The 26,322-nt window shown below is 34.7% G+C and overlaps 1 protein-coding gene across 5 annotated transcripts in view; it reads right to left on the bottom strand.

Moving 5' to 3' along the window:
- Positions 1 to 1,126: 1,126 nt before the first annotated feature.
- PDS5B (PDS5 cohesin associated factor B) overlaps positions 1,127 to 26,322 on the bottom strand; it is a 192,582-nt gene continuing 167,386 nt past the window's right edge. For 2 of the 5 annotated variants that reach the window (XM_070800200.1, XM_070800201.1), the window contains exons 28-35: positions 25,916 to 26,035; positions 24,813 to 24,875; positions 24,100 to 24,245; positions 22,616 to 22,721; positions 15,681 to 16,120; positions 15,481 to 15,588; positions 12,588 to 12,726; positions 1,127 to 11,243 (exon numbers count right to left, since the gene is read on the bottom strand). In XM_070800200.1, the coding sequence (XP_070656301.1) occupies positions 11,208 to 11,243; positions 12,588 to 12,726; positions 15,481 to 15,588; positions 15,681 to 16,120; positions 22,616 to 22,721; positions 24,100 to 24,245; positions 24,813 to 24,875; positions 25,916 to 26,035 (1,158 nt within the window). In that variant the 3' untranslated portion in view covers positions 1,127 to 11,207. Of the gene's footprint in view, positions 11,244 to 12,587; positions 12,727 to 13,938; positions 14,006 to 15,480; positions 15,589 to 15,680; positions 16,121 to 22,615; positions 22,722 to 24,099; positions 24,246 to 24,812; positions 24,876 to 25,915; positions 26,036 to 26,322 lie in introns of all 5 variants that reach the window. The other 3 variants (XR_011569734.1, XM_070800202.1, XM_070800203.1) reach the window with 3 other exon arrangements.

Here is a 26,322-nt window from a genome sequence, read left to right on the forward strand (position 1 = left end):
AAGTTTAAAAACATACAAAATAGACCTATGCATTTAAAAAAATATACATATGTAAAACAAGGATGAAAACATGAATGTAAATGATACACATTAATATCAGGATATTTATCTCCTAGTGAAGGCAATGGCACCCCAATCCAGTACTCTTGCCTGGAAAATCCCATGGACAGAGGAGCCTGGTAGGCTGCAGTCCATGGGGTCACTAAGAATCGGACATGACTAAGCAACTTCACTTTCACTTTTCACTTTCATGCATTGGAGAAGGAAATGGCAACCCACTCCAGTGTTCTTACCTGGAGAATGCCAGGGACAGGGGAGCCTGGTGGGCTGCCGTCTATGGGGTCGCACAGAGTTGGACACGACTGAAGCGACTTAGCAGCAGCAGTGAAGAAAAGGGGACGAATGAAAAAAGGTTATAAGTTTTAACTATATCTTTTAGTATTTTATTTCTTCTTTAAAAAAAAAATTAGGAATACATCTTTTGCATAGTAAGTTTACTCTTAAAATATAGTAAATAAACATTGCTTGCTAAACATTCCTGAGAGATTTTACTGCTCACTCACAGCAAGAGCAGAGAACGTGTGTGTGTGTGTGTGTGTGTGTGTTGGGGGTGGGAGGAGATACTGAGAACTGAAACAAATACAGTGAAGTATTAACATCTTTTATATTTGGAGAATGAGATCATGATGGTCTGCTATATTATTTCCCAGATGCTGAAAATCCTTTTTACTGGAAAAGTGAAAAAGTAAAATTTTAAAAGGCACCAAGTACAATGTAAAATGTGAGCTTCATGAAGATTTCAGGAAGTAGATAATTCCTACATTATATAAATTGTTTTATAGAAAAATAAGAGACAGCTTTCCAACTCATTTTAAAGGCCAGCAAAACCCTTCACACCAATACTGGAGTAAGGAGAACACAACAAAGAGAATTACAGTCTCAATACTGGACATGAACATAAGGATACTGAGTAAAATGCTGGCATGCTGGATCTAGTAGGATGACCAAGTTGGGTTAATCATGCCAAAGCAAGCAAGAGTGATTCTATTTATGAAATCTATTAATATAATTCATTACACTGATAATTATATATTTAAAAAACATAAACTGACATGCAAACATGGAATTCAACACACATTCCAGATTTTATTTTTTAATAACCCTGATTAGACAGAAATAGAAACTTTCTTAAACTGCAGAAGACAGGATGCTTTCTATTTAACAATGCTCTGGGGATGCCAACCAACACAATTAGACCAGAAAAACATGATGTAAGTATCAGAACAATCTGAAATACTGACAAAACTGTTTGCAGACAGTGTCACCTAACGAATCCAAGAGACTTAACTGAAAGACTCTTACAACTAGTAAAAGTTCAGCAAAGTGGCTGAAAACGTAACACAATAGGTATAACCAGTTAGAAAATAGAATAACAACAACGTTAGCAATGACCAAAAAAACTTGTAAAATATATGTTTTAAGATGCAAAGCCTACTCTTATAAAGAAAATAGTAAAATTATATTGAAAGGACTTTTAAAAAATCTATCTCAGTGGGCAGACTCAATATTGTAAAGATGTTGATATTCTGAGTAATAGAAAATAACCAGAATAGCAAAGAACAACAAATAAGACACTGTTAAAATTACATTTTAGGGAAATGTCTCAGACTAAATATAAAACCTTATCATACTGATATAGTAACTACATTATATGTTGGTTATAGGCAAAGACAAAGAAATCAATGACACATGAGCCCAAAATCATATCCAGGTAGACAAAGATATTTAGTTCATGATACCTGTGGCATTTCAAACCAGTTGAGATAAAAGAAATTATGCAATAAACTGTATTAAGAAAAGCAACCACACACTTAGGAGAAAATAAAGTTAGAACACAATCACACACAATATACAAAAGTAGTCCCCAGATGGGGTAAATGATTTAATGTTAAAAAAAAAAAGTATACATATTAGAAAACAGAAAAGTATTTTTAAAAATCTTGTAGATAGCACAAAACTCCAAGGCCACAGTGAAAAATACTGACAGATTTGAGCTCACGAAGAGGAAAAACTCCCAAATTATTACAGAAATGATGACAGAAGACATCAACTGGGGATTCCCTGGCAGTCCAGTGGTTAGGATTCAAATGCTTTCACAACCATGGCCTGGATTGAATCCTCTGTCAGGGAACTAAGATCCCACAACCTGTGTGATACAGTTAAAAAAAAAAAAAAAGCTTAAGAAGATAAGTGAGTCACCAGAAGGTAACTTCCACAGATTTAACAAGCAAGTAAATAATGTGAGAATATGTATAGAGCTCATGGAATAAAAAGTAAACTCACTTTATTATATATGCTAGCCAAAACCTACAGTACTTTTTATAACAAAATGTAACTCGGTATAGCTAAAGTCCATAACCCATCCCTACCTCCTCCCTTTTTGCCCAGAGATGAGTAACAACAACGATAAAAAGAAACAGTTAAATAGAAAAACAGGTAAATACAAACAAGTAGTTCATGGACTAGAAAGAGCCAATCAAAAAGAAAACATATGTGACAATGGTCTTTCATTTCTAATTGGAGAAATGCAAATGAAAACAAAGTAATTTTTATCAGCTGACAGAAGTTAAAACCAGCATTAACTGGTAGACTTTGGGGAAAGCAATTTGGCAAAACTTAAAATTTCAAGGAACTCCACAATCCTCTACACTGGAGTCTATTTCTTATAGGAAATCTGGCACTTCAGCAAAAAGACATACAGGAAAGATCATTTACTGCCTCATTTGTAACAGTGAAAAATGTAAATAACTCAAATGCCCATCAATAGAACATTGATTAAATAAATCATGGCATAACTACACAATGAATTTTATGCAGCTATTAAAAGTGTGCAATAAATCCATATGTGCTGACAGCTTTATAAGTAGAGGAAAAAAGGGTAGAAGGGCATAACATGGTCCCACTTACATAAAAACAAAAGCTATACAGGTATGCATGAGGAAGTGTAACTGAAATCCTGATCAGGTGAAGGGGAATTTTCATATTTTTGCTCTGAATTTGTGTTTCCACCTCCTTTCTCTGGTGAAATATTTAGGAAGTACATATGTTAAGGTTTCAAATCAAAAAAGATGTTCAACTGGCTGTTAGTTACTGTGAACACTGTCTTTATCTGACTAATGAAACTATAGAACTCATCTAACAATTACTAATTATGAACAGTCTGAGGCTTGATGACAAGGTAATTGCTTCTTCAGAGCAAACTACTAAGCTAATCTTAAGAGTTAACTAATTGGACTCCCTATTTATAGCCCGTTAAACTGTATTACACATCCTTCTAAAGCTGTTGCATTAAAATTCCTAACATTAATAGTTTAATAGCTTCTTTTGCTCTAAAAAGTCATGGGTAGCTCCCTGAACTGGCTTTGTAATTCAAAGCCCCACACCATGTTCTCCCAAGCTACTTTTGCACAGGTTATCTCCCCACTACCCAACCACAACTCAGAAAGCTCTCTTGAGCCAAGTTGATTGGATCTCACATCCCAAATGAACACTTTTAGTATGCAGCACCCTCCAAACATTCACATACCATCTATAAAGGGTGAACAGTATCATCTCCTCTCCAGGATTTTTATTCATGATACCTATAGGCCCCCAGGGGGTACAGAAGACTATCTAGTGAGACCAGTTAAACCCATCTATTCAAGAATGGAAGCTGTCACGTAAATAAAACTTACATTTTTATCCATCACTTTCTAGGATCTCAGTCTGAAGCATCGAATATGCTTTCAGTAAAAAGCAAGCAGTACTGGTTTCAGTAAGTTATTAGTATTTGAATTCTAGTCCAAATGAGCAGCATAAAGATCACTTCAGACCATCAACTCTGACTGGCTCTACCCTGTGACCTTTGGGCAAGTCTAGGTTGCTTTGTAAAATGTTGAAAATATACATTTCTCAATGGGAGATATAGTAATAGGGTATCCAATAAAATGTGGCCCAGTATTTCCTTGACTGGGAAATTCCAACATAATTTGAGAACTGTATCATGACTTCTTTAAGACACATTAACATTTATTCCATCAATTGGTTTGATGATTAATATCTGAGATAGCAGAAAGAGAGCACACTTCTGGAGTAAAACAGATGTGATCAACCCCTCTGGCATCACTTCTAAGATGAGGAAGCTTGAGTAAACCAGTCTCTGACCCTCAAGTTCCCTCATCTGTTAAGGAGCACACCATCCACTACCACACTGAGCTACAGTGAGGGCGGGCTACGTGAACTAGTACACGGAAAGCCTTTAGTAAGGCTATCTGGCACAATAAATTATCTGACTTCATCTTAAATAAAATAATTTGTCATGTTATTTATCTACATTTTAATAAGGTAAATTTAGATTTATTCAATGAGTGTTCTTGACTACTAAGTACAAGGCACTGTGCTGCGTGCTGGAGATAAAACTAGTGAACAGAAACCCCATCTCTGTCTTCATGTAACTTACAATGTTGGAGGCAGTAAGACCATCCAAATACCAACTGGGCTAAGAGGCTCTATAAAGAAGTAAACTAAGAGGGCATACAATAGTAGGGTTTGTCCTCATCACAGAAACCTACAACAGCTTCCTCAGGGAAAATTCTTGTTGTGTGAGTATGAGACAACTAGATGCAGCAGAAAAAGGAAGAGGGCTTCAGGCACAAAGAACAGACTATACTTTATCTTTTGAATGTCCATATCCCTTTATACGCACCCTAATAGCTTGTACCTCCGGCAACTAGGTGTAAGGGAACAGTGTGGCTGACACAGACTAAGAACAAAGGTCTGGCTAGAAGGAGTGACCAAAGATGCAAAGCTGTGTAGGGCGCATTATCCTAAAGGCAACAGTGGAGTGTTAAGGGATTGTAGGGTTTACACTGCAAGATCTGTTGTTGCTGCTGCTGCTGAGAGGATCACTCTATTTCACAATGGTCTGGCTACACTGTGAACATCAATTTGAGCTCAGGCAAGAGCAAATGTGACAGACAAGTTTGGAGACAAAGACATGAGAACTTAAAGTAGAAAAATTCCAGGAGCAATCAGAAAGGAAAATCAACAGGACTTAGTGACAGATGAGAATGTAAGCATAAGGACGAGGAGGAGAAAGAGGGAAATTTCTAGGTTTCTGATTTGTGTTACTAGCTGAATGCTAGCTCTACTTTCAGATGTATGAAGACGACTAGATCCCGGAAGGAAAGGTTATGCATTCAGTTTTAGACATGTTCAGTCCAACATCTTTTTATTTTTAATTAAAAAATAAATAAAAGCAGATTCAGATCTTGCCATTCTTCTACTCATCAAAGACAATGGATTCCCATCAAACTCTGAACAAAACTCCCAAGAGCACACAGGTATGGTCTAGCTCTTTGCTGGCTTCCGACTTTCCCTCCAGCCCTTTTATCCGTTGGTCACTTTCACTTCAGAAACACAGCCTTCTTGAAACCCCTAATGTGCTCATTCTCCCCTAAGGACTTTTTGTACGTAACTCTTCCCTCTGCCTATAATACTCTTTTTCCCCTCATATGGTTTGGTTCGATTCCCTCACTTCATCAAAGCCCACAATCAGATGTCACCTTCTCAGAGAACCTTCTTTGATGATCCTTTGTAAAACTACCCTCCTGTTGAGAGTCTGGGCTGGAGGGAAAAGCTGAATGAAATTATAGTCTTGCTGTGCTAAAGGGAAAGGCCTTCACAAAACACAAGTCCCAAGACTTTTGAAACAAGTTTGAGTCTAACATAAGCTGCAACCCAAGCCCAATTCCATGGATTGAGGTAATCAATTGCCTAACAGAAAACAAAGCAAATTCTCTCCTGGGGGGGTGGGGGTCGGGGGGGAATCACATCAACTTCAATCCTTCAGTTCTTTTATGCACATTCTCCTGCAATAGAGAAAAAAATTAAAAGCCCTGTAAGGTGACAGAAAGGAATGTGACCAGAAAAAATGTGACTGATAATGAAGAAAAAAAGAATTAGGCAATAGAATCAAGTCCACAGATGATGAAGAGTTAGTTATATAATTCCAATCTCTGCCAGTTGCATATTTTTATAAATGAGAGAAAAGCATAAAAAGAGACATTCAACAGAGAAATGAAATCTATAAAATATAACTGGACATTCTAAAACTAAAAAGTATAATGTTTGAAATCAACTAATCGGGTGGGTTACATAGAAGACTGGATGGGGCAGAAGACAGACTTGATAAATCTGAAGACGGGTTAATAGAAAATATTCAAAACAGTGAAGCACAGAGAGAAAAACAAGTAGAAAGAACAGGGAAAATGAGAGTGAAGTGAAAGTCGTTCAGTCATGTCTGACTCTTTGCGACCCATGGGATAAGTCCACGGGATTCTCCAGGCCAGAATACTAGAGTGGATAGCCTTTCCCTTCTCCAGGAGATCTTTCCAACCCAAGGATTGAACCCAGGTCTCCCACATTGAAGGTGGATTCTTTACCAACTGAGCTATCAGGGAAGCCGTATTTATAACTGGAGTGTCAGAGAGGAGTGATAATAGAGTAGAAGTAATTTGTGAGGGTTATCTTTCAAGACTGATGGAACATATCAATCCACAGCTTCAAAAGCTCAGGAAACCCCAAGCATGACAAATAAAATGAAAACCACTCAGCAAAGTCAAACTGCTAAATACAAAGATAAACAGAAAATTCTAAAAGCAGCCAGAAAAGACAGACATGTTACCTACAAAGAGCAAAAGGGTTTTAAGCTGACTTCCCAACAAAAAATACAGAAATGAGAGGACAAGAGAATGCTAACCTTTAAGCTGCCAAATAAAACTGCCCATCTGGGAATTCCACATCCAAGGAAAATACCCTTCAATAACGAAGGTGTGATTAAGACCTTTCAAACAAACAAAAAAAACCTGAATGAATTAACTGCCCCCAACCTGCACCATAAGCAATACCAAAAGTTCTTCAGGCCAAAGGAAAATGAAATATGTGGAAGCACAGAACTATCTAAATTAAAAGAAAAAAGCAAAGAGAAAATTATGGGTAAACAAGTAAGAACACTGATTATTGAAAGCACTGATATTCTGACATTTAAAACCAAAAGATGTATTAAAAAAAAAAAGAACAAAAAGTAGAGGCACAGCAAATGAAGTTGAATTGTTTCAACTTCTTGCATTGTTCATAAGGTTATAAAAACATTAATACAGGGTAGACTATAATAAGTAAAATATAGATATTGTAATCTGCAGGTTAGCCACTGAAATAATAATACAATCAGGTATAACTAAAAAGCTAGTAAAAGAGAGAATATAGCAAGAAGTACTTTACTGAGCCAAAAGAAGGTAGGAAAAGGAGAACATAAAGGAATGAAGGAAAAAATGGCAAAAAAAGAAAATACCAAAAAAAGCTACCATATCAGTGATTAAACCAAAAATAAGTAGCCTAAACACTCTAATTAAAAAAACAAGATTCTGAGATTGGCTAAAAGAACAAGACCAAAGGATAAAATGTTTACATAATACACGCTTTTAAACATAAGGACACAAACGGGTTGAAAATAACAGGACAGAAGTTCTGTCATGCAAAGAACAGTTACAACAAAACTGGTAATGGCTGTATCGATTATCAAAGCCAGCATGATGTATTCATACAGACAACAAGTGACATTTTATAATTATAAAAGTGTCAACTTCAGCATAAAAATCTAATGAGCCTAAATTTTACTGAAAAACATAGCTTCCAAGTGTATAAAACAGGTTCTCCTCCAATCATTTCTACTCTCTATCCAATCTGTCCTTTTCTAATCTCCACACTTTCTACCATATGATATGATATTAAATACTGCTTGTTGTTCTCCTTATTCCCCCACCTCTCTGTGGAGGACGTGAGCTCCGCAAGGGCAGAGACTCACTATCCTGATCACACTTGTCCTCTGTAGCCAGCCTAGCACATAGTAGGAATTCAATAAATATTTGCTGAACACATTAACAAAACTGCCACAACATTTCTTAGTGCTTACTTTTGAAGTTGATACATTTCTTTTCTTCAGTTATGCAATCATTTACATAATACTTAGTAAATCTCTGTCGGCCAAGATTTTGCATGAGAAGTTCAAACAAAAAGTTTGAAAAATGTTACTAGGAAATACACTTTTCTCTTCATGAACCAAAGGCTCCAAAAGTAAAAATCATTAAAATATGACCTCCTCCATTTAGTAAACATTTAAATATAAATGTATATAGATTCACATAAATAAAATAATACAATTATATATTAGCTTCCATGTTTATTCAACTTCACAGAAAATCCAAAAATGTGTCTGAAAATTGGTTATCTACCTAAATACCAATTGTTCATTATGGTGACATAATACTATATGGTAGGGGACATATGCCTAAGTTAAACAAATTCTTAAATTCCTGACATTCTTTAAGTGGGCAAAAGGAAATCTTAAAAATCAAACTTAACAAGTTGTAAGAAAATACAGAATGTAATTTAACCTTTAATGCCTGGAACAAGTTGTACAGCCACATTTGTAATTTACATATACAGTGGAGATCACTGAAAAAGCTTCCTGTTGCACTGCAGCAAGAAATTTTATTATAATGTAGATTAAATGGATTTGCTACAGAGTGCAGCAAGATAACCTCACTGAAGAATCGTAAGATTTTCATAGTGGAACTTGTTACAATGAGTTAAATATTTTCTTAATTTTATACAGTACATATTTTCAAAATGAACATTATCACTGAAGAGTTTGCTAACCACTGTTAGCAATTAATGTTTTACACATACTTAATTTTACTTTAGTTATAGTATGTGGCTCTCCAAATGTTAGTACATGAAATGTTAAGTTTAAACATAATAATAAGATAATCCCCTAAGATTACTCAGGACATCAAAACTTTGATCATTATTGCACCTATTTTTCTACAGAAAAATGGAAAATTTACATTGTAATCCTCCCAAAAAGTGAACAGACAAGTTATAAAATCACAGACTCATTGGCATTGAACAAAATCTACAATGAGCATTTTGTGTGAACTAATATACAGAATTAAATGTGCAATGAAATTTGGTTAACTATGATCATGCAAATAAAAATCCTCCACAATCATTTTTTCATTATGTTTTATAAAATGGTCTTAAGGATATACTTCCATAAACATTTCTGGTGCAATTTAGTCAAAGACAAAAATACAAAGCTATCCCTTATTCTTTATTTTATAGATTTAAAAACATGCCTTTGTACTGCTGAAATAGAAATAGCGTGTTTGGGAGAATTGAGCTAATGACACGTTTAAAAACCAGCTGTATATTGGTCCAACATTAGCTGCCTTGATACACAGCAGCCTCCCATTATCACTGGTGTCAGTACTGTTGTAAATGAAGAATAGTTAAATATTGAGAGATTAAGACACAATTCAAAACTTTTTTTTAAAATAAAAGGCCCTTTCATAAACATGAAGAAATTTTTAAAAGAAAAATAATCACATCAATTGTGAGTATACACCGGAAAATAGTAAACCTCATTTTCCAAAATAGTAGTTTCTTTATTATATCCCCCATCTATTATAACCAATCTTGGAAATATACCTTAAACATAATGGTATATTTAAATGAAAATGCTCCATTATTCACTGTGATAAATAAGTTAGAATATGATTTTCTTTTCTGATGGTAACCATGAAAAAAATGAAAGAACAGCACCTGAAATACTAAAATGAATGTAGGTAAGCATTAAGTCATACCCTATATGTTTTGGTTGAAAATACAGTTCATAAAACTGTATAAAGGATACTGCCTTTGTTTCTATATTTTGTAGATTACAACAAAGAAAAGAAGAAAGATATGCTCTAAACCCAAATAAATTTCCACTTCTCTCAATCTGGACAAGTGGAATTTCATTCAAAGTTCATAAGACTGTGGTACCTACAGTAGCTCATATAGTTGGATATATCACTCCCACCCTGCCCCTCCCCCCAAAAAACAATTTTTGGCTCCAAAATAAAGTACAATAATAAACTCTTGATGAAAAACTATGTTATGGGGCAATCTATCATATACTATGGCTAAATATGAATTTACAGAAAAGAGCACATCCCATTTTCAGCACTTTTTCATAAACATGCAACTCACTATAAAATACAAAACACTTGCTTTCAAGAACAGCTTTATAAAGACACACTGCATCAATAAAATTTTTTTCTTTCTGATTAACTTTACACTGTTATGGAGAACCGAAACATTTCTAATGTGTATATATCAGATTTTATATTATAGTGTAATAATTTGCATTTTCTGAACATAACGTTCAAGAGGAAGTATCTATACACAATAACATTCTAGACTATCAGAAACTAATACAAATTACAGAATTTTATTGATACAGTAGATTAATAAAAACTGAAAAGGGATGATAAAACGGGATAAAGAATTCAGTACATTATTTTAATAACACACTCTTTAAAATTAAAATATTTTAAATCTCTCTCTTTTTAAAATTTTCATTGCCATGACAGGCCAGAAAATTCTGGGACCAATACTGAGGTGTAAAATAATCAAACAACTTCAGGACTGTTTCACCATTTGTGTGGCGTCCTCCCATCAGAGGCATGATTCAGGTGTGATGGCAGACCACTTAGCACCTCTGCAGATTAAGGATGCCTGGGAGTAAACACCAGCTAAGAGACGTACGGGAAAGAGAGCATTTCAACGCTCCAACAAACAGTGACATCAAGAAAATGACACCATTTGTTGAAAAAAAATTTTTTTCACAGTAAATTGCAGAGAATACAAATACAAACACTGACAGATTACTGCTTAAGATCTATCCTAAAGAACTCTTTTCAAATCAATAGATCCAATAAACAGCTGGGCACTGTCAGTTTAAAGCCGCAGATAAAAGCTATACAAGCACTTTAGAAGTCAGAAACATTAAAAAAAAAAAAAGAAAAACATATTTACAAGTTTCTTCTTTAGTTTATGTCTACATAGCCATCACACATTAGACTCTTTCACAGACTCCATAGTCAATGTTGTCACCATGCGCATGGCTAAAGTGTGTGACCACAGACACATGAGGTCATCAGAGTAAGGTCCAACTGTCCACTCTTCAGCAGTCCCATTTTGTGCATCAAAGGCTTTACTCAGCCTGAAGCTTGACAACCATTTTTTTCAAAGCTCTCACACAGAAAGTTATTAACGGCATCTGTTCATCGCCTTTCTCTTTTAGAACCTCGCCGCCGCACCTTGAAAGAAACATCAACGGGTGTAATTACCATTGTTTTATAACCAATTATTATTCTTAACATGTCCCTGATAGTCCTTTCTTAAAATCTTTCTCCTACATTAACTTTCTGTCTTAGCATCACATACATGAATGCTCATAAACAGCCTTTCCCAGGATTAGCAAAAGAGAAAATATTTTACTTTTCTGTTTAATAATTTTAAAGAGAAATGAACAGAAGTCAATGTCAACAGCAAAAAACAATGACAAATATCACCTTGTTATTTATGTGTCTGTAGTAAAGGGTATGAATTTAGGCTTATAGCTACCTTTCTCAGAAACTACCCATTGAGTTTGGATCATAACAACTATCAAAAACATATAAAAAATGTGGCAAGTACTAATGAAAGCATAAAATTTCAGATAAAATAAGTTTAGTATTATCAAGAGGAACATAAACTTATAGTTTAGTTTTCCTTTAATGAAGCCATCAGTTACTATGTACTCATGAGCCTTATTTTTATATCTTCCCCCCATAAAAACCCTTTACAAGCCAAACTAGTTTGAGACCAAAATTCAACATATTTTTTTCCTCTGGTCTTCAACTAATTCAGATAAATGAATCCTGATGCAGACAGAGGTGCTGATTATATTAAATAAGACAGAGAGGCAGGGGTCAACTCTGGGGCTTGATCACAGGACACACGTTTCTCAAACAAAAAACTGAAACTAGCTAAGCTGATCCACAGATTCAGCATGAATATTAGCAATACACAGCTCTTACTTAGATGCATCAATTATATTTCTTCCAAAGAGAAAAATCGGAGATGTGACAGGCAAAGTCATTCATTATTTTAAAAAAGTATCTTAGGAGGCATCACATTCCTACTTTTGTGAAAGAAAGGTCTATTGCCAATTTTTATGAATCCCAAACGCTAATTTTATTTGAAGACATGACTTTATTCTACATGACTGACGAACTTCTAGTTGCTACTGAGAAACTGAAACAAAAAATGTATACGAAATATTACCAAGAGTATATATAACAGATACTGGGAAAACTTAAGTGCATGCGGTGTCGTCCTGAGACTATCACTTGCTCTTCTCTGTATTCAGTTGTACACTGAACATTTACACTCTCACTAGGCTACGTCTATTATTCTCACTTGGTTTCAGGTTTTCATAAATGATATTTTCTCCACAATCTAAGCTGATAGATGAACACACTACAAACAAATGAAAAAATACATATATATTCAGAATTATTAAGTAACGGCAAGTGCTAAAAGAATCTGACCACTTATCAACTCTAATTCTATTGAATACATTCCATACTATCACACATGGCACTTTAAAAAACACATACATTTACTGTAGAGACTTCCTCTTCTTCTGTTTCTTCCTGTGGATTTTCATCATTGACAGGAGAGCTACCCTGAAACACATCTATTTCTTCACTTGAGTCATTTTCTTTAGTAGCTGCTTGTTTAGAGCGTCCTACACGGCTAGAGTAAAACACAGGTAAAATAAAATGAGCATTGTGATCTTTAAGTGGTAGTTTACTTCATAAGAGGAAATGCTTTAAATACTTCATAGACTTTCCTTTATTATCATTTTTACCCTGAATTACCATGTAAGCCAAGAAATATTTTCCTTACATTCTAAACCCTAAACCAGTACTTAACCCTAGATTGTACTTTATTTGGTAGATAACAAATAACAAAAGTCAGGGTGACTGAAACCAACGCCATAAAGGATTTTAAAATATAACCCAAAGTCTACTCTTCCTTTTATCTTTCCCAAGTCTGTAAAAGGCATCTATGTCTACTGAGTCACTCAAACCAGAAAATTTAGAGTCTTCCTTAATAGCGTGCAATTCTTTGTCTGACCTAAAGATTCTACTTGTAAAGAAATCTCAAATCCATTCACTTTTCTCCATCTTCACTGTTACATCGTACATATTTCTAAACCATTCTCATCTTTTGCCTCTCTCTAAGTAATCTTTTAAAAATGTAAAACAGCTGATGTCAACGCCCCTGAGAGAGGCCCCTACTGTACTGAGAGTAACTGCATTAACCTCCTTGATAAGTACATAAGGACCTTTAGACTGGCCTTGCCTACTTGTCAGTTCTCATCTTTTTCTATACCCCAATCCCCTGAAACTACAATACAGCAAAAACTTTGCCTTCCTTCGGCTCTCTGAATTTGTCAAGATTTTTCCCACTTCAGAACCTTCCAAAACAGGGTCCCCTCCACCTGAAATGTTCCTCTCCCTACTCTCTAGAAGTCTAACTCCTACTGTTCTCAAGGAATCAACTTGAGGAATCAATTTGTTCTCAAGGAATCAACTTTCCAAAGAGAAAACTTCCCCAGTTCCCCAGCCCTCTCATTACACTCTCTTACAGTACCCTAACTTTGTTCTCCAAGGTACATTTCACAACTTATTATTTCACATTCATGTGTGATTATTTAATAACTACATTCCCTTTTAGATGGTAAGTACTATAAGGATGTCTGTTTTCTGTCACTATATTCCTTAGCACCTAATACTCTCTGATACATAGAAGATACTCAAAAATATGTAACAGATACCACCACTTAATTAAACGTATATATCTGTTGGTATTTAATTTAGAATTTCCTAGTCATTTCTATAAGCAATTGAATATATATACTGTTTAATCTGTACTCAAGCCAATTTACTCAAATTTACTTACTTGATTCAGTTTTTCAGAATTAACAGAAGAATATACAGGGAAAATAATACAATCTTGCTCAATTCCACTAAGATCAGAACAAGAAAACAAGCAAATCGTAACATATGTGATCACACTACCTCTAAAGAGGGGCTTTCCAGCAAAAAGAAGTTAGGCTGTTAAGACAGGATTATAAACACTCTCTCTGTGTTGATTTTTTTAACAGAAAATACTTGCTTCATTTAAAATATTCCCATGAGGAGGACTTGTGTCATTTTACAAGTAACATGATAATCATACAAGCCCTTCATTTTATGATGCCCAAATATAAACAAATTAAAGTTGCAAGCATGAAAGATATTCACCCTATTATTTTGTTATAAAATTAATCATCGAAATTTAAGCTATCTTAGGAATTTTTTTTTTAAACAGTGATTTTTTCCATGGCTGAATACAAACACATTTATAAAGCTGCCACAAAAATGTACTTACCTTTACTTTTTACATGAAGGAAAATTAAACGGAAAAAGGTGGGAAGTACTAGCTAGATACTTGGTAACTTTTCCTATGGAATACATAGGAACAGGAAAAACTATGAACTGAGTGTTTAACCAAGGTGTGCTGCCAACTCTGAAAAGTCAAGCCACTGAAGTATGGGATTACTTTCAGAAAAACTGTAAAATTTCTAACAGACAACATTCTACTCTGTTTTTGCTTTAAATGAGAAAGAAAGTGCCAAATTTACAAATTACAACATTGATGCCCCTGCCACTTTAATAATCTTGGACATAGATTTGTCACTGTAACTCTCCTATAAACGTGTACTTGTGTGATCATCCAAATCTATATATAGATACAGATGTGTTAATTTGATTAGAAAACAAACAATATCAAGACATCAAAAGCTTGAGATCACTATGTGATAATTTCCACCAATATACTTAGGAAAAATGACTTTCCTACACTGATCAAAGAATGAAAGCAAAAGTGTATAAGCTATTTTTTTAAAGTTGCTGAGGAAAGATGGAAAACCTGTGGTGTGGAGTAACAAGAAAATGTGATCTATGGTATGATTATTTAAAGATACGCCATCGTCTCTTTAGGTACCAAAAAGTGTGTACTGGAAATAATAAACTATTTGGTATTTATAACCATTTGTCTAAAACCTATAAAAATGTACAAATGTCACCAAAGGATGATTGGGATATCAATCACCTAGGTAAGTTTACAAAAATTTTATCTTACCTAGTATACTAGGCTAAATATACGGGTGGCTCAGACAGTAAAGAATCTGCCTGCAGTGCAGGAGATCTGGTTCAATTCTTGGGTCAGGAAGATCTCCTGGAGAAGGGAATGGCAACTCACTCCAGTATCCTTGCCTGGAGAATTCTTCCCTGGAGAATGGACAAGGGAGCCTGGTGGGCTACAGTCCAGGGGGTCACAAAGAGTTGGACACGACTGAGCAACTAACACTTTCACTATATATTGCTATACTTAGAAATTTATGAATTCTTGCAAAATAATTTGAAACTGGTTTGAAACTTAATATTATTTACAACTTACACCTTTTTGGGGGGTTGTGATGGTGACGGTGTTTTTGATGGTCCTCCTCGTCCCTTCTGTGGTGTGGACTGTGTGGGTTCAGCTGCAGTAGTGTCAGGAGACTCTGCTCTGCTTTGGGGAAGACCCGGATGCAGACAGCACCAAGTTATGATTTACAGTACAATAACGGACACATGCAGTTCAGAGTTGCACACACTTACCTCTGCTGTGCTCTCCTTGAAGTCCGGTGCTGTTTACTTTTTGACTTCTGCTCTGTGTTTCCACTTTGTCTTTCTTCTTCCTCTTCCTCTTCTGCTGCTGAAGGTCCAGATTTTTTTTTGCTTCCTTTTTTGGATGTTTTCATCGTTGGCTCTTCTTTGGGTGTACCCCCACCAAGAGGTTTTGGTGGTCGGCCTCGTTTACCTTTTTTTGGTGGACTGTTCTGTTCATCCTCATTTTCTAGTATATCTTCTTTGAGCCTCTTTTCCTCAGGCCACTGCTGTTCGTCTGACTCTGAAGCTGTATGGCCTCTCTTTCGTCCACGCTGACTGCCTTTAGGTTTCTGTTCCTGTACCAACTTGGAAAGGTCATCCATGCCTAATTTCTCTTCTGAATCTGTTACAGGTGTCTTTTTCCGGCTTCTTGGTTTGTCCAATTCAGACTAGGAATAAAAGCCACGATTTCAAATATAAAACTTAGTATACATTATTAGTGTGTGTGTATGTGTATATATATATATATGTTCAAGAATAAACAAACGAACAAAATCTGTTATCCACTTCAGTTATAAGAATGTACCTAAATAAGGTCTAGAGGTCTTAAGCATATCAGAACCATAACTACCTACTTGCTTTTAATAACAATTTTCTAATATAAAACATAATCTGGGGGTAAGAGGGTAAATTTTTATTCTTACTCAAGCTAAAGAGCCTCAGATGAAACCTCTCAAGATCAATAGATGATTAGATGATAAATTTTTCATGAAGAGCTAGTCCATTAAAAAGAACATTCTAAATTCAACGCTTAAAAGGAGTCATAGTTCAGTACTCATTATGAAGAATTGCAGTTGTTTCTTATTAGTATCTGTTGTCTCTACCAAGTTTTAATTGGCAACTTACTTTCAAATATTTCACAAATGTCTATACTGTTTCAATAATAAAATCAATGTATTTTCTTGAAAAAAGAAAAAAAAAATCTATCTGGTCTACTAAAAAAAGAGAAAAAGCCAAATTCAATGCTTAAATAATAGACAACTACACTGAGTATAGTGGATCTGCATTTGATAGTCAATTTAAGTAATCCTAATTTTACCACACAGTGTATATAATAAGACATAAATATCAACTATGTAATGCATAATGCATACACATCATAAAAGAACTATTTTATTTCATAAAGGAGGTTGCAAGATACAAAAGTTAAACATATTCATCATTTATTAAAAATTCTGAAAACATTTCTGAATCAAAGATATCACTTCTTCCCAGATACAACAATACAAAAATCAGTGACTTTCAAATTTAACATAAAATCCCAGTCTACATTCACAAAATTTAAGCCTTGACTCGTAGATGGAGATTCTTTAAAGAAATTCTTCAAAGAAACAAGGAAGAATATGTATGAATTTATAATTTTCTCCATAGGTATACCATGCATGTAAAACATATAAAAACATGTTTGTAGTACTAAGTTAATTTCCAAATGGTTTGTTCCAATTTACATTCTTAAAACATCAGTGAAAACAAAAATTATCAGATTACTTACAATTCTTCACGTTTAATTAGTCATTTGTATTTCCTATCTGTGAACTGCCTAGTTATGCCCCTTGTCTGTTTATTGGAGTTTGAGTTTTAATCTACAATATTCTACACTTTTGTGTATACTTTAGATTTTATTTCCTGTTCGTTATGAACTGAATTGTGTCCCCACAAAATTCACAAGCTGTAGAATTCTGATATTCTTTGGAGATGGGATCTTTGGGAAGTAATTCTAAAGTCTAAAGGGTGGGGCCCTCATGATGGGATTAGTGTCCTTAGGAAAAGAGACACCAGAGAGATCTCACTGTCTCTCTCTTCACCAGCTTATTGTTGTTCAGTTGCTCAGTCATGTCTGACTCTTTGCGACCCTATGAACAGCAGCACGTTGGGATTCCCTGTCCTTCATGGTCTCCAGAAGTTTGCTCAAACTCATATCCTTTTACCACTGATAAGAACACAGCAAGAAGGGAGGGTGTGTGAGGGTGTGTGCGTGTGTCTTCAGTCGTGTCCAACTCATTGTGACCACATGGACGGTAACCCACCACACTGGTCTGTCCACGTAATTTTCCAGGCAAGAATACTGGAGTGGGTTGCCATTTCCTACTTCAGGGGGTCTTCCCCACCAGGGATCGAACCCAGGGTAACCATCTGTAAACCAGGAACAGAGATCCCATCAGCAACTGAATTGGCCCACACTTTGATCTTGGACTTTCCAACCTCCAGAAACATGAGAAAATTTGTGTTGTTCAAACCTTCCAGTCTCTGGTGTATTGTTATGGTAGCCTGAACAGACTAAGACATTATCATATTTTGTTTTAGGATAGGATGTGAGTTGAGGTTCTAAACTGTTTTACCTACTCCCACTGCCAAAGATACATCCAATCACTTCAAAATCAATGATATATTATGCTTCCTTTACTTTGTATTATTTTTCAAAAACAGTAATATTTCTAGGTATTAGTAAAATACTATGCAACAAAAGCACAGTATTTTACAAATTATAACTAAGTATGTTTGTCTTTGGTTGGGCTGATTTTATCATTACTCCTCCTTTGCATCCATTTATTCTACCCTTGAGCTTCCTTAGTGACTCCATGGTAAAATACACCTGCTAATGCAGGAAGACACAGGTTTCATATCTAGTCTGGGAAGATCCCCTGAGAAGGAAATGGCAACCCACTCCAGTATTCTTGGGAATATTGGAAATCCTGGGAAATTCCACGGACAGAGAAGACTGGGGGGGGCTATAGGCCATGGTGTCACAAAGAGTTGGACACAACTTGGCAGCTAAACAACAACATTCTTCGCCATGGACTTAAAATCACACTGGAATTTTACAATGATATTTTCACTTAGAACTGTCATCTTTTTTTATTCATTTATCCCATGAAGGAATATGGCATGTCCTCTCTCTCTTCTATGTTTCTCAGTTTTGATGTTTCCTCCACATAGGTTCCTCCTCCTTCTTTTTAAGGTTATGTTTAGATCCCTCTATCTAATTCCATTGTAACGGTTATTGCTGTAAAGTAAATCTCTTTTCCCCCAAGTGTCCATCTGATATAAAGTAAAATGACTGGAGTAAAGTTAGTTATATACATACATACAAACATACATCTACCATGCTAAATTTAGTTTCTCTATTGCTTCTTATTTTTTTTAAGAGTATAAAAATAAATATCTCTTCTTTTTCATCATCATACTTTTGGTTCCTATTTCATGTCTTTCAGAACTGGCCAAATATTCTAGAACAATAACAGTGGTGGTAACTGGTTGTATGTTTTGTTCCTGATTTTTAATAAAAATGCTTCAAGTATTTTGCCTTTAAGAATAATAATTTGACCAAATCACTGACTACTGACTTCAACAGATAAAACTTTTAGCATATAATGAAGTATGTTTCTAGCATTAATTTACAAAGAGTTCACTTTTGCCAAGAATGAAATTTTATTTATATCTGATTGACATGATCTGAGATTATCTTGTTAGCATCTTTTATTTAGGATGTTGATTTGTTATATAAAAAGATTTTTTAGCATTTAAATTATCCTTGTATTCTGGGAAGAAAAAAGGCATATAAATGTTTGGTTTTAATTTGTTACTATTTTTCTAGAGTTTTGAACATAAATTAAAAATTAATTGTCATTGCTTAGAGAAGGGAAGAAAAATATTAAAATAAAACTAAAGTTTCCAATTATAAATATTACAATTCATTTTGACGTCCAAATATCTGAAAAAAATGGCTGAAATCTTAATGTTCTGGAAAAGGCTGGTGGTAAAAAGGAAATTCAATGTCTGTTTTCTTGACAGTATCATAAAATAATCTAGCTTCCTAAAGCACTAAATTCTCTAATTTTTCATTTGTACTATACTGTTTTCAGAACAGAGGGGGTATAAAATCGACATCAGAAGTAAGAAATGGGGAAAATGTTAATTGTAAAACTAAATTATTATTGTTCAGTTGTGTCCAATTCTTTGCGATCCCTGTCTTCATTATCTTCTGGAGTTTGCTTAAATTCACATCCATTGAGTTGGTTATGCCATCCAACCATCTCATCCTCTGTTGTCCCCTTTTCCTCTTGCTCTCATTCTTTCCCAGCATCAAGGTCTTTTCAAATAGGTCAGTTCTTTGCATCAGGTGGCTAAAGTATTGGAGTTTCCATTTCAGCATCAGTCCTTCAATATTCAGGACTGATTTCCTTTAGGATGGACTGGCTGGATCTCTTTGCAGCCAAGGGATGCTCAAGAGTGCCAACTGTTGTGGTTCTCCCACACCACAGTTCAAAAGCATCAATTCTTTGGTGCTCAGCCTTCTTCATAGTCCAACTCTCACATCCATACATGACTACTGGAAAAACCATAGCTTTGACTATATGGACCTTTGTTGGATAAGTGATGTCTCTGCTTTTTAATACATTGTCCAGGTTTGTTATAGCTTTTCTTCCAAGGAACAAGTGTTTGGAGCCCAAGAAGATAAAATAAGTAACTGTTCCCACTTTTTTCCCATTTACTTGCCATGAAGACTGGATGCCATGATCTTAGTTTTTTGAATGTTGAGTTTTAAGCCAGGTTTTTCACTCTCCTCTTTCACCTTCATCAAGAGGCTCTTTAGTTCCTCTTCACTTTCTGCTGTTAGGGTGGTATATCATCTGCATATGAGGTTGTTATTTCTCCTGGCCATCTTGATTCCAGCTTGTGATGCATCAAGCCTGGCGTTTTGCATGATATACTCCGCATAAAACTTAAAAAAGCAGGGTGACAATATACAGCCTTATCATACTCCTTTCCCAATTTTGAGCTAGTCCACTGTTTCATGTCTGATCTAACTGTAGCTTCTTGTCCTGCATACAGGTTTTTCAGGACAGGTAAGGTGGGCTGATATTCCAATTTCTTTTAAGAATTTTCCAGTTTGTTGTGATCCACACAGTCAAAGGATTTAACATAGTCAGTGAAGCAGAAGTAGATGTTTTTTAGGAATTCTCTTGGTTTTTCTATGATCCAACAGATGTTGGCAATTTGATCCCTGGTTCCTCTGCCTTTTCTAAATCCAGCTTGTACATCTAGAAGTTCTAGGTTCACGCTCTGCTGAAGTCTAGAAGGATTTTGAGCATTCCCTTGCTAGCATGTGAAATGAGCACAACTGTATGGTAGTCTGAACATTCTTTGGCATTGGAATGAAAACTGACCTTTGCAGTCCTGTGGCTGTATTTAATATAAATGTACATGAACAATAATTTTGCAGTGAAATTTCAATGTGAAGCTGGTAGTATACAAAAAAAACAATACTTTTCCACCATCTATCGGTCTTTAAACTCAACTTCTGTTTCATAATGTCAGCTCTCTAAAGACATTTCAGTTGGAACAAGCTTATTAATAAGGTTCTTCTGAAAATGGATGCAAAGTTACACAAAAGATGGCAAAAGCCTTATTAACTACACATATCAATCTCAAAAGCTTGTAAATTCAGAACTGTTCTGTGAAAACATGGACTTTATTCTGCATTGCTCCAAAATGTAAACTAGATATGGAATTTATAGGATAACAAAATATTAACCATGTTTTCTAATTTGGGGGGGAAGAAGAGCAATATATGTGGGTGTGGGTAACCTACCTGAGGTCTCCAACAAATGGGAGAAATTACAGGCTTTCCACTTAAGGCATTTTCAAGCACATGGTAACTAACTCTCATAAATTACAGAGAAGGAATTTCTGCACTAAGGGAGAGGTCAGATTAGAAGACATAAATAGCTTTTCCCACTCAAGGATTCTTCTATAAATCCAGATAACAAGGTTCCTTTCTGGCTAAGCAATCAATTTTTAATTCTGCTTGGGTGAAATTTTTAAACAGCCAATAATAATCAGAATTAACACTATAGTTAAGATTGAGTAAGAATTTTAGAGTTTTAAGTAGAAAGAGAAACAATTTTCTAAAATAAGTTATTGGAGAAACCTGAAAAAAACTGAAAATCATTTAAACTTTGTGGGATATATAAGTTTGGGCCACTGGAAGACAAGAAGTACAAGAACTATTTCAGAAAAAGCAATGTATTTATTAATAATTTTTCCCTCTATTAATCAAGTAGATGAAAACACATTAACTTTTATTATGATAATTATTAATCAAAAATATTAATCTTGATAACAATGAAACAGCAGCAACCACCATTCATTTGGGCTAATTCATTTATTCTGATAAACTTTACCAGCTGAGTATCCACACTTCACTAATAAAGAAACTAATTCAGGGAACCTAACAAGTTATTCAAGAAATGTTTAGAGCTAACCTAGAAAGTCAAAATGTACTCCGTTATTAATGCCATTGAGTTGTGTTGGAATACGTAACCGTATTCTATATCCATACTAAAAATGCCAAATTGTCTTCAAATGATAACTATAAATTATGTCTATAACACATACCAGTATCACTGCTATTAAGATTTAAAAACTAAACAAGGACTTTATGAAAACTGTAGCATTTCCAACATTTACTGGAATCATATTTAGTAATTAAAGGCTCAGGAAATCAGCTAAGATGGAAGAACCTTTAAGAATTCTCATTCTAGTCTCTTCTCTAAGGCTAAGTCTAAACTCATTATGTTTAAAGAAAAAGAAAACAAACACAAAAGCCAAGCAGTTCTGAGAACAGAACAGGCATGTTTGAGTCCAAAGCTTTAAAGAATAAAGACTGCTTACTAGAATGATAAGACACACAAGAAATTCAATATACTTAAATTACATGGTAGAGGATAATTATAAACTCAAATTTGTGATTAAAACCACTGAAGTAAAATCATATGTCAAACTTGAAAGTAACACTCACTCGTTTCCGTGTAAAAATTATTATTTACATAGAAAGAATTACTATTATTGTACTTATTATAAAATCAAACGAAATATCTCACCCTTACAAGATCAGAGTCATCTCTCTTGTCACTTTTTTTTCCCGGCAAAGGTGAAGACATTGTGTAATCTTCATTTTCACTGTGATCCATTTCAGAACTATCAAGCCTTTTAATACAGATATTTGTTATTATTATTACAATCAAACCTTAAAAGTTCTTCCTGTTCCCAGAGTAGCTTTATAGCTTTATGAACAAAAAGTTTCATTCTTTCCAAAAAGTATCCACTTTATTTTCATGGTGGTTTAGTCCCTAAGTTGTGTCTGACTCTCTTGCCATCCCATGGAATGTAGCCTGCCAGGCTCTTCTGTCCATGAAATTCTCTAGGCAAGAATACTGGAGAGGGTTGCCATTTCCTTCTCCAGGGGCTCTTCCTGACTCAGGAATCGAACCTGGGTCTCCTGCATTGCAGGCAGATTCTTTACCAACTGAGCTGCAAGGGAAGCACTTTAATATATTTAACACCATTTGGCTATTTTCCAACCTTCTCCCTTTTCATGCCTACCTGAGATTACTATTAGCTGATTCTAGCTCCTCTATTCTCCATCAGTAACCTAGGTAATCTTCTAAAAGCACAAATTAGATCACTAGACTCTACATCTTCCAGTTTTACTTAGAAGTCAAACCAAATCCTTTACATTATCCACAAAGGGCAAACATAATCTGGCTACCTCTCAACTTCATCCCTGACCATTATTCTAATCCCTATTCTCCAACCAAAGTGATCTCTCACACACACCTAGCCCATTCCCTTAGAAAGAGTCCTGGTGAACAAAAAACAACACAACTTAGAAACTAAACAACAAAAATGCCAAAACTAGTTAAACTGTAAATTATTTTCCTTTTTTCTTTAGAAAATAAAAAATTGAAAGTACACAGCACAATTTGAAAGCACATTTTTAAACTTTTTTAAAACAAAAAAGTTACATGCATGCACAGTAAAAGAAATTCAAAACCACATCAGAGCATCTTCCTCCTTCCTACACTAGATTACTGTATGCACTATGGAGATGTTGGGCATTCTTCCTAAAACTTTTGATGCATGTACAAGTACACGTAAATACAAATTCTTCTTAAAACCCCAAAATACTTTACACTGTTCTATTCTTTGTCTTTTCCACTCAATCACATATTGTGGAAACTCTTCATATGAGCTCATACGTCATCATTTTTTAAAGGAGTATGTATTCCACTGTATAGATGAGCCGTAATTTAAAGATTTACATTCACTGGACACTAAGTTTGGAAACCAGCTTATGTCTTACAACGGATTGCCCCAACAAGCTAAAATATGAAAGGCTATGGAGTACCCATCTAAGTGAGTAAGCAAATACATATACCTTGTAAATGGCTCTCAGTGTTAAAAAGGAATGTACAGATATGCACTGACTTTCATTCACTGACATTAAAGGTAGAAGATGTTATTTTAGATCTCATAGCCTTGGTGGATTCCTTAATGTAAAGCATGGTATTTCTTGTGTACTTACCTCCCTTTTATTCTTCCAGGAGAGCTTGGATTTGAGCTGCTGCTTGCGTTGCTTACAGTTTCCATTCGTGATGATTTTGTCTGAGATTGTTTGCCTGCTGATGAAAGCGGCTTATTAACAGCTCCTAGAACATTGGTTGTTTTGGGCTGAAATGAAAAATGCGTATCTCTTTCTATTTGATAAAAACCAAAAGAAATTTAGATGCAAAGAATCACAAATAACACCTGCCAAAGTATTTCCATATATAAACCATGAAAAGCTTGCCTATCCTTAAGCAAAATAAGAATTATAAACTGAGTATCACTTGAATAAATAAAAAACTGTATTAACAGAATAACAGTTAAGTTTCTAAGTTATCTACGGTAAGAAGGCTTACAAAGAAAGTGAGAACACAAAAAATGTATAGTCAACAATGAAAATTGACAATTAGACTCTTGCCAGGGAAGGATATGTCTTTTTACTTTAATACTACAGAATAAGAAATTTAAGAAAGAAGATACCCAGGGTTTTACCATAAGTTAAAAAATATGTTCTATATCTCAACCTACATCTATATAGTAAAAATAACTTTTTCTTACTAAATGGAAGATACTGAATATTTGTATTTTCTTTTGATACACCAATTTAAAAGAAATACAAAATAATATAATAATACCAACAGTCACACTAAAATAAACTACCACATAAAAATTAAAACAATTTTCAAAACATACTTTTCCAGGAGTGAAAAATGATTTCATTTCTGGAGGCAGATAATTTTTGGTGTTACTGAAGTTCTGGAAGCAAGGGAAAAAAGACAGTCAATGACTTCTGAAACACTGTATCTACAAAGCAATTCAAAAGTCAATAAAACTTAAATTAGAGCAGCTTTTGTTTTAAAGTGCATTATAAAATACATATTTATTGAAACTAAAAATCAGTTGAAACACAAAATTTCAGTCACTGATTTTAAATGCTGTAATAGCTAAAACTAACCTTGTACTAACTCTAGTATTAACACAACATTTTTGAGCTCTAATATGCTAGAGCTGTAAGAGCACCTGAACAAAAACATGCTTATATAATAATACTCTCCAGGGAAGAGACCACATATATATATATATATATATATATATATATATATATACACACTACTTTTATCTTAATCACAAAAAAGTGAATGCCTAAATGCAGACAGTCCCTTTTTAGGTGAACCTACAAGGCCTATTCCAATCTCTATACACTGGGGTTAAGATATTAACTGGTATTCTGCTTTAAAAAAAAAAGGGGGGGGGGTAATGACTGTTTTCCTCTCACTTAGATAGACTATAAACCTCCAAGAGATTCTTAAAAATACCTTTTTTAGAATAATACTATACTTCAGTTTTCTGAAAGTGGTTTGGGAAGATCCCTGTAATGCTTCCCAGGTATTAAGCCTGCTCCAATGTCAGTTCTCTGATTGTTTCACACCAGTTAGAAATTTCAAGGGCTTATAATTTCAGACTGTATCAGCATTCTCCTTCCTGTTTTGAATCAATGGCCATTAACTCATTAATTTATCTGCTTTGATCACATTTTTGCCTGTGCTCTTAAGACTAGCATAAAACTCAGAAAACAATAAAAATTTTAGATCATTTTAACTCATTTCTGAATCTATTTGTGTCCTCCAGCTTAGCCCACATTCTGATCTTGAACATGGTTAAGATTCACGGTGACCTTTCCCCATGACATAAGTAGTGGGTCAACTCTTGACATTGATTCCTCCTGATCTTCCCACAACCTAGTGGTGACAATATATTTTATTTCAACTTACACAAATAAATCCTAAAATAACTACCTTGTCAGGCTGGGTGAAAAAACGAGCTGGCAGTACCGGGTCTTTAGGAGATTCCAAACTATATGTGGTGCTTTTTGACATGATGATATTCATGGCAACATCACATACAGTATACAGTTTCTGCAATGGGTATTAAACAAAAAGAAAAAATCAGGTACTTAAGTTGGCAAACTAGACTCTGTGAATTAGGAGTAATTCCAGAACGTGCATTTAGTATGTAGTTTTCAGGACAACAGTGTAAGTTAAAATACTTATTCTATTATTGTAATTAGTTTACTAGTAACAGCATTACTACTATTCTCTACTGATTCTATATTAGTAAGTCTAATTACTAACATGAATACTACTATTTACTACGAGCAGCAAAGACTCATGCTGTCTAGAGAAGTCTTATACCCTATGCTCAA

The sequence above is a fragment of the Bos indicus genome, chromosome 12, assembly GCF_029378745.1.
Source record: "Bos indicus isolate NIAB-ARS_2022 breed Sahiwal x Tharparkar chromosome 12, NIAB-ARS_B.indTharparkar_mat_pri_1.0, whole genome shotgun sequence".
Taxonomy (NCBI): Eukaryota; Metazoa; Chordata; class Mammalia; order Artiodactyla; family Bovidae; genus Bos; species Bos indicus.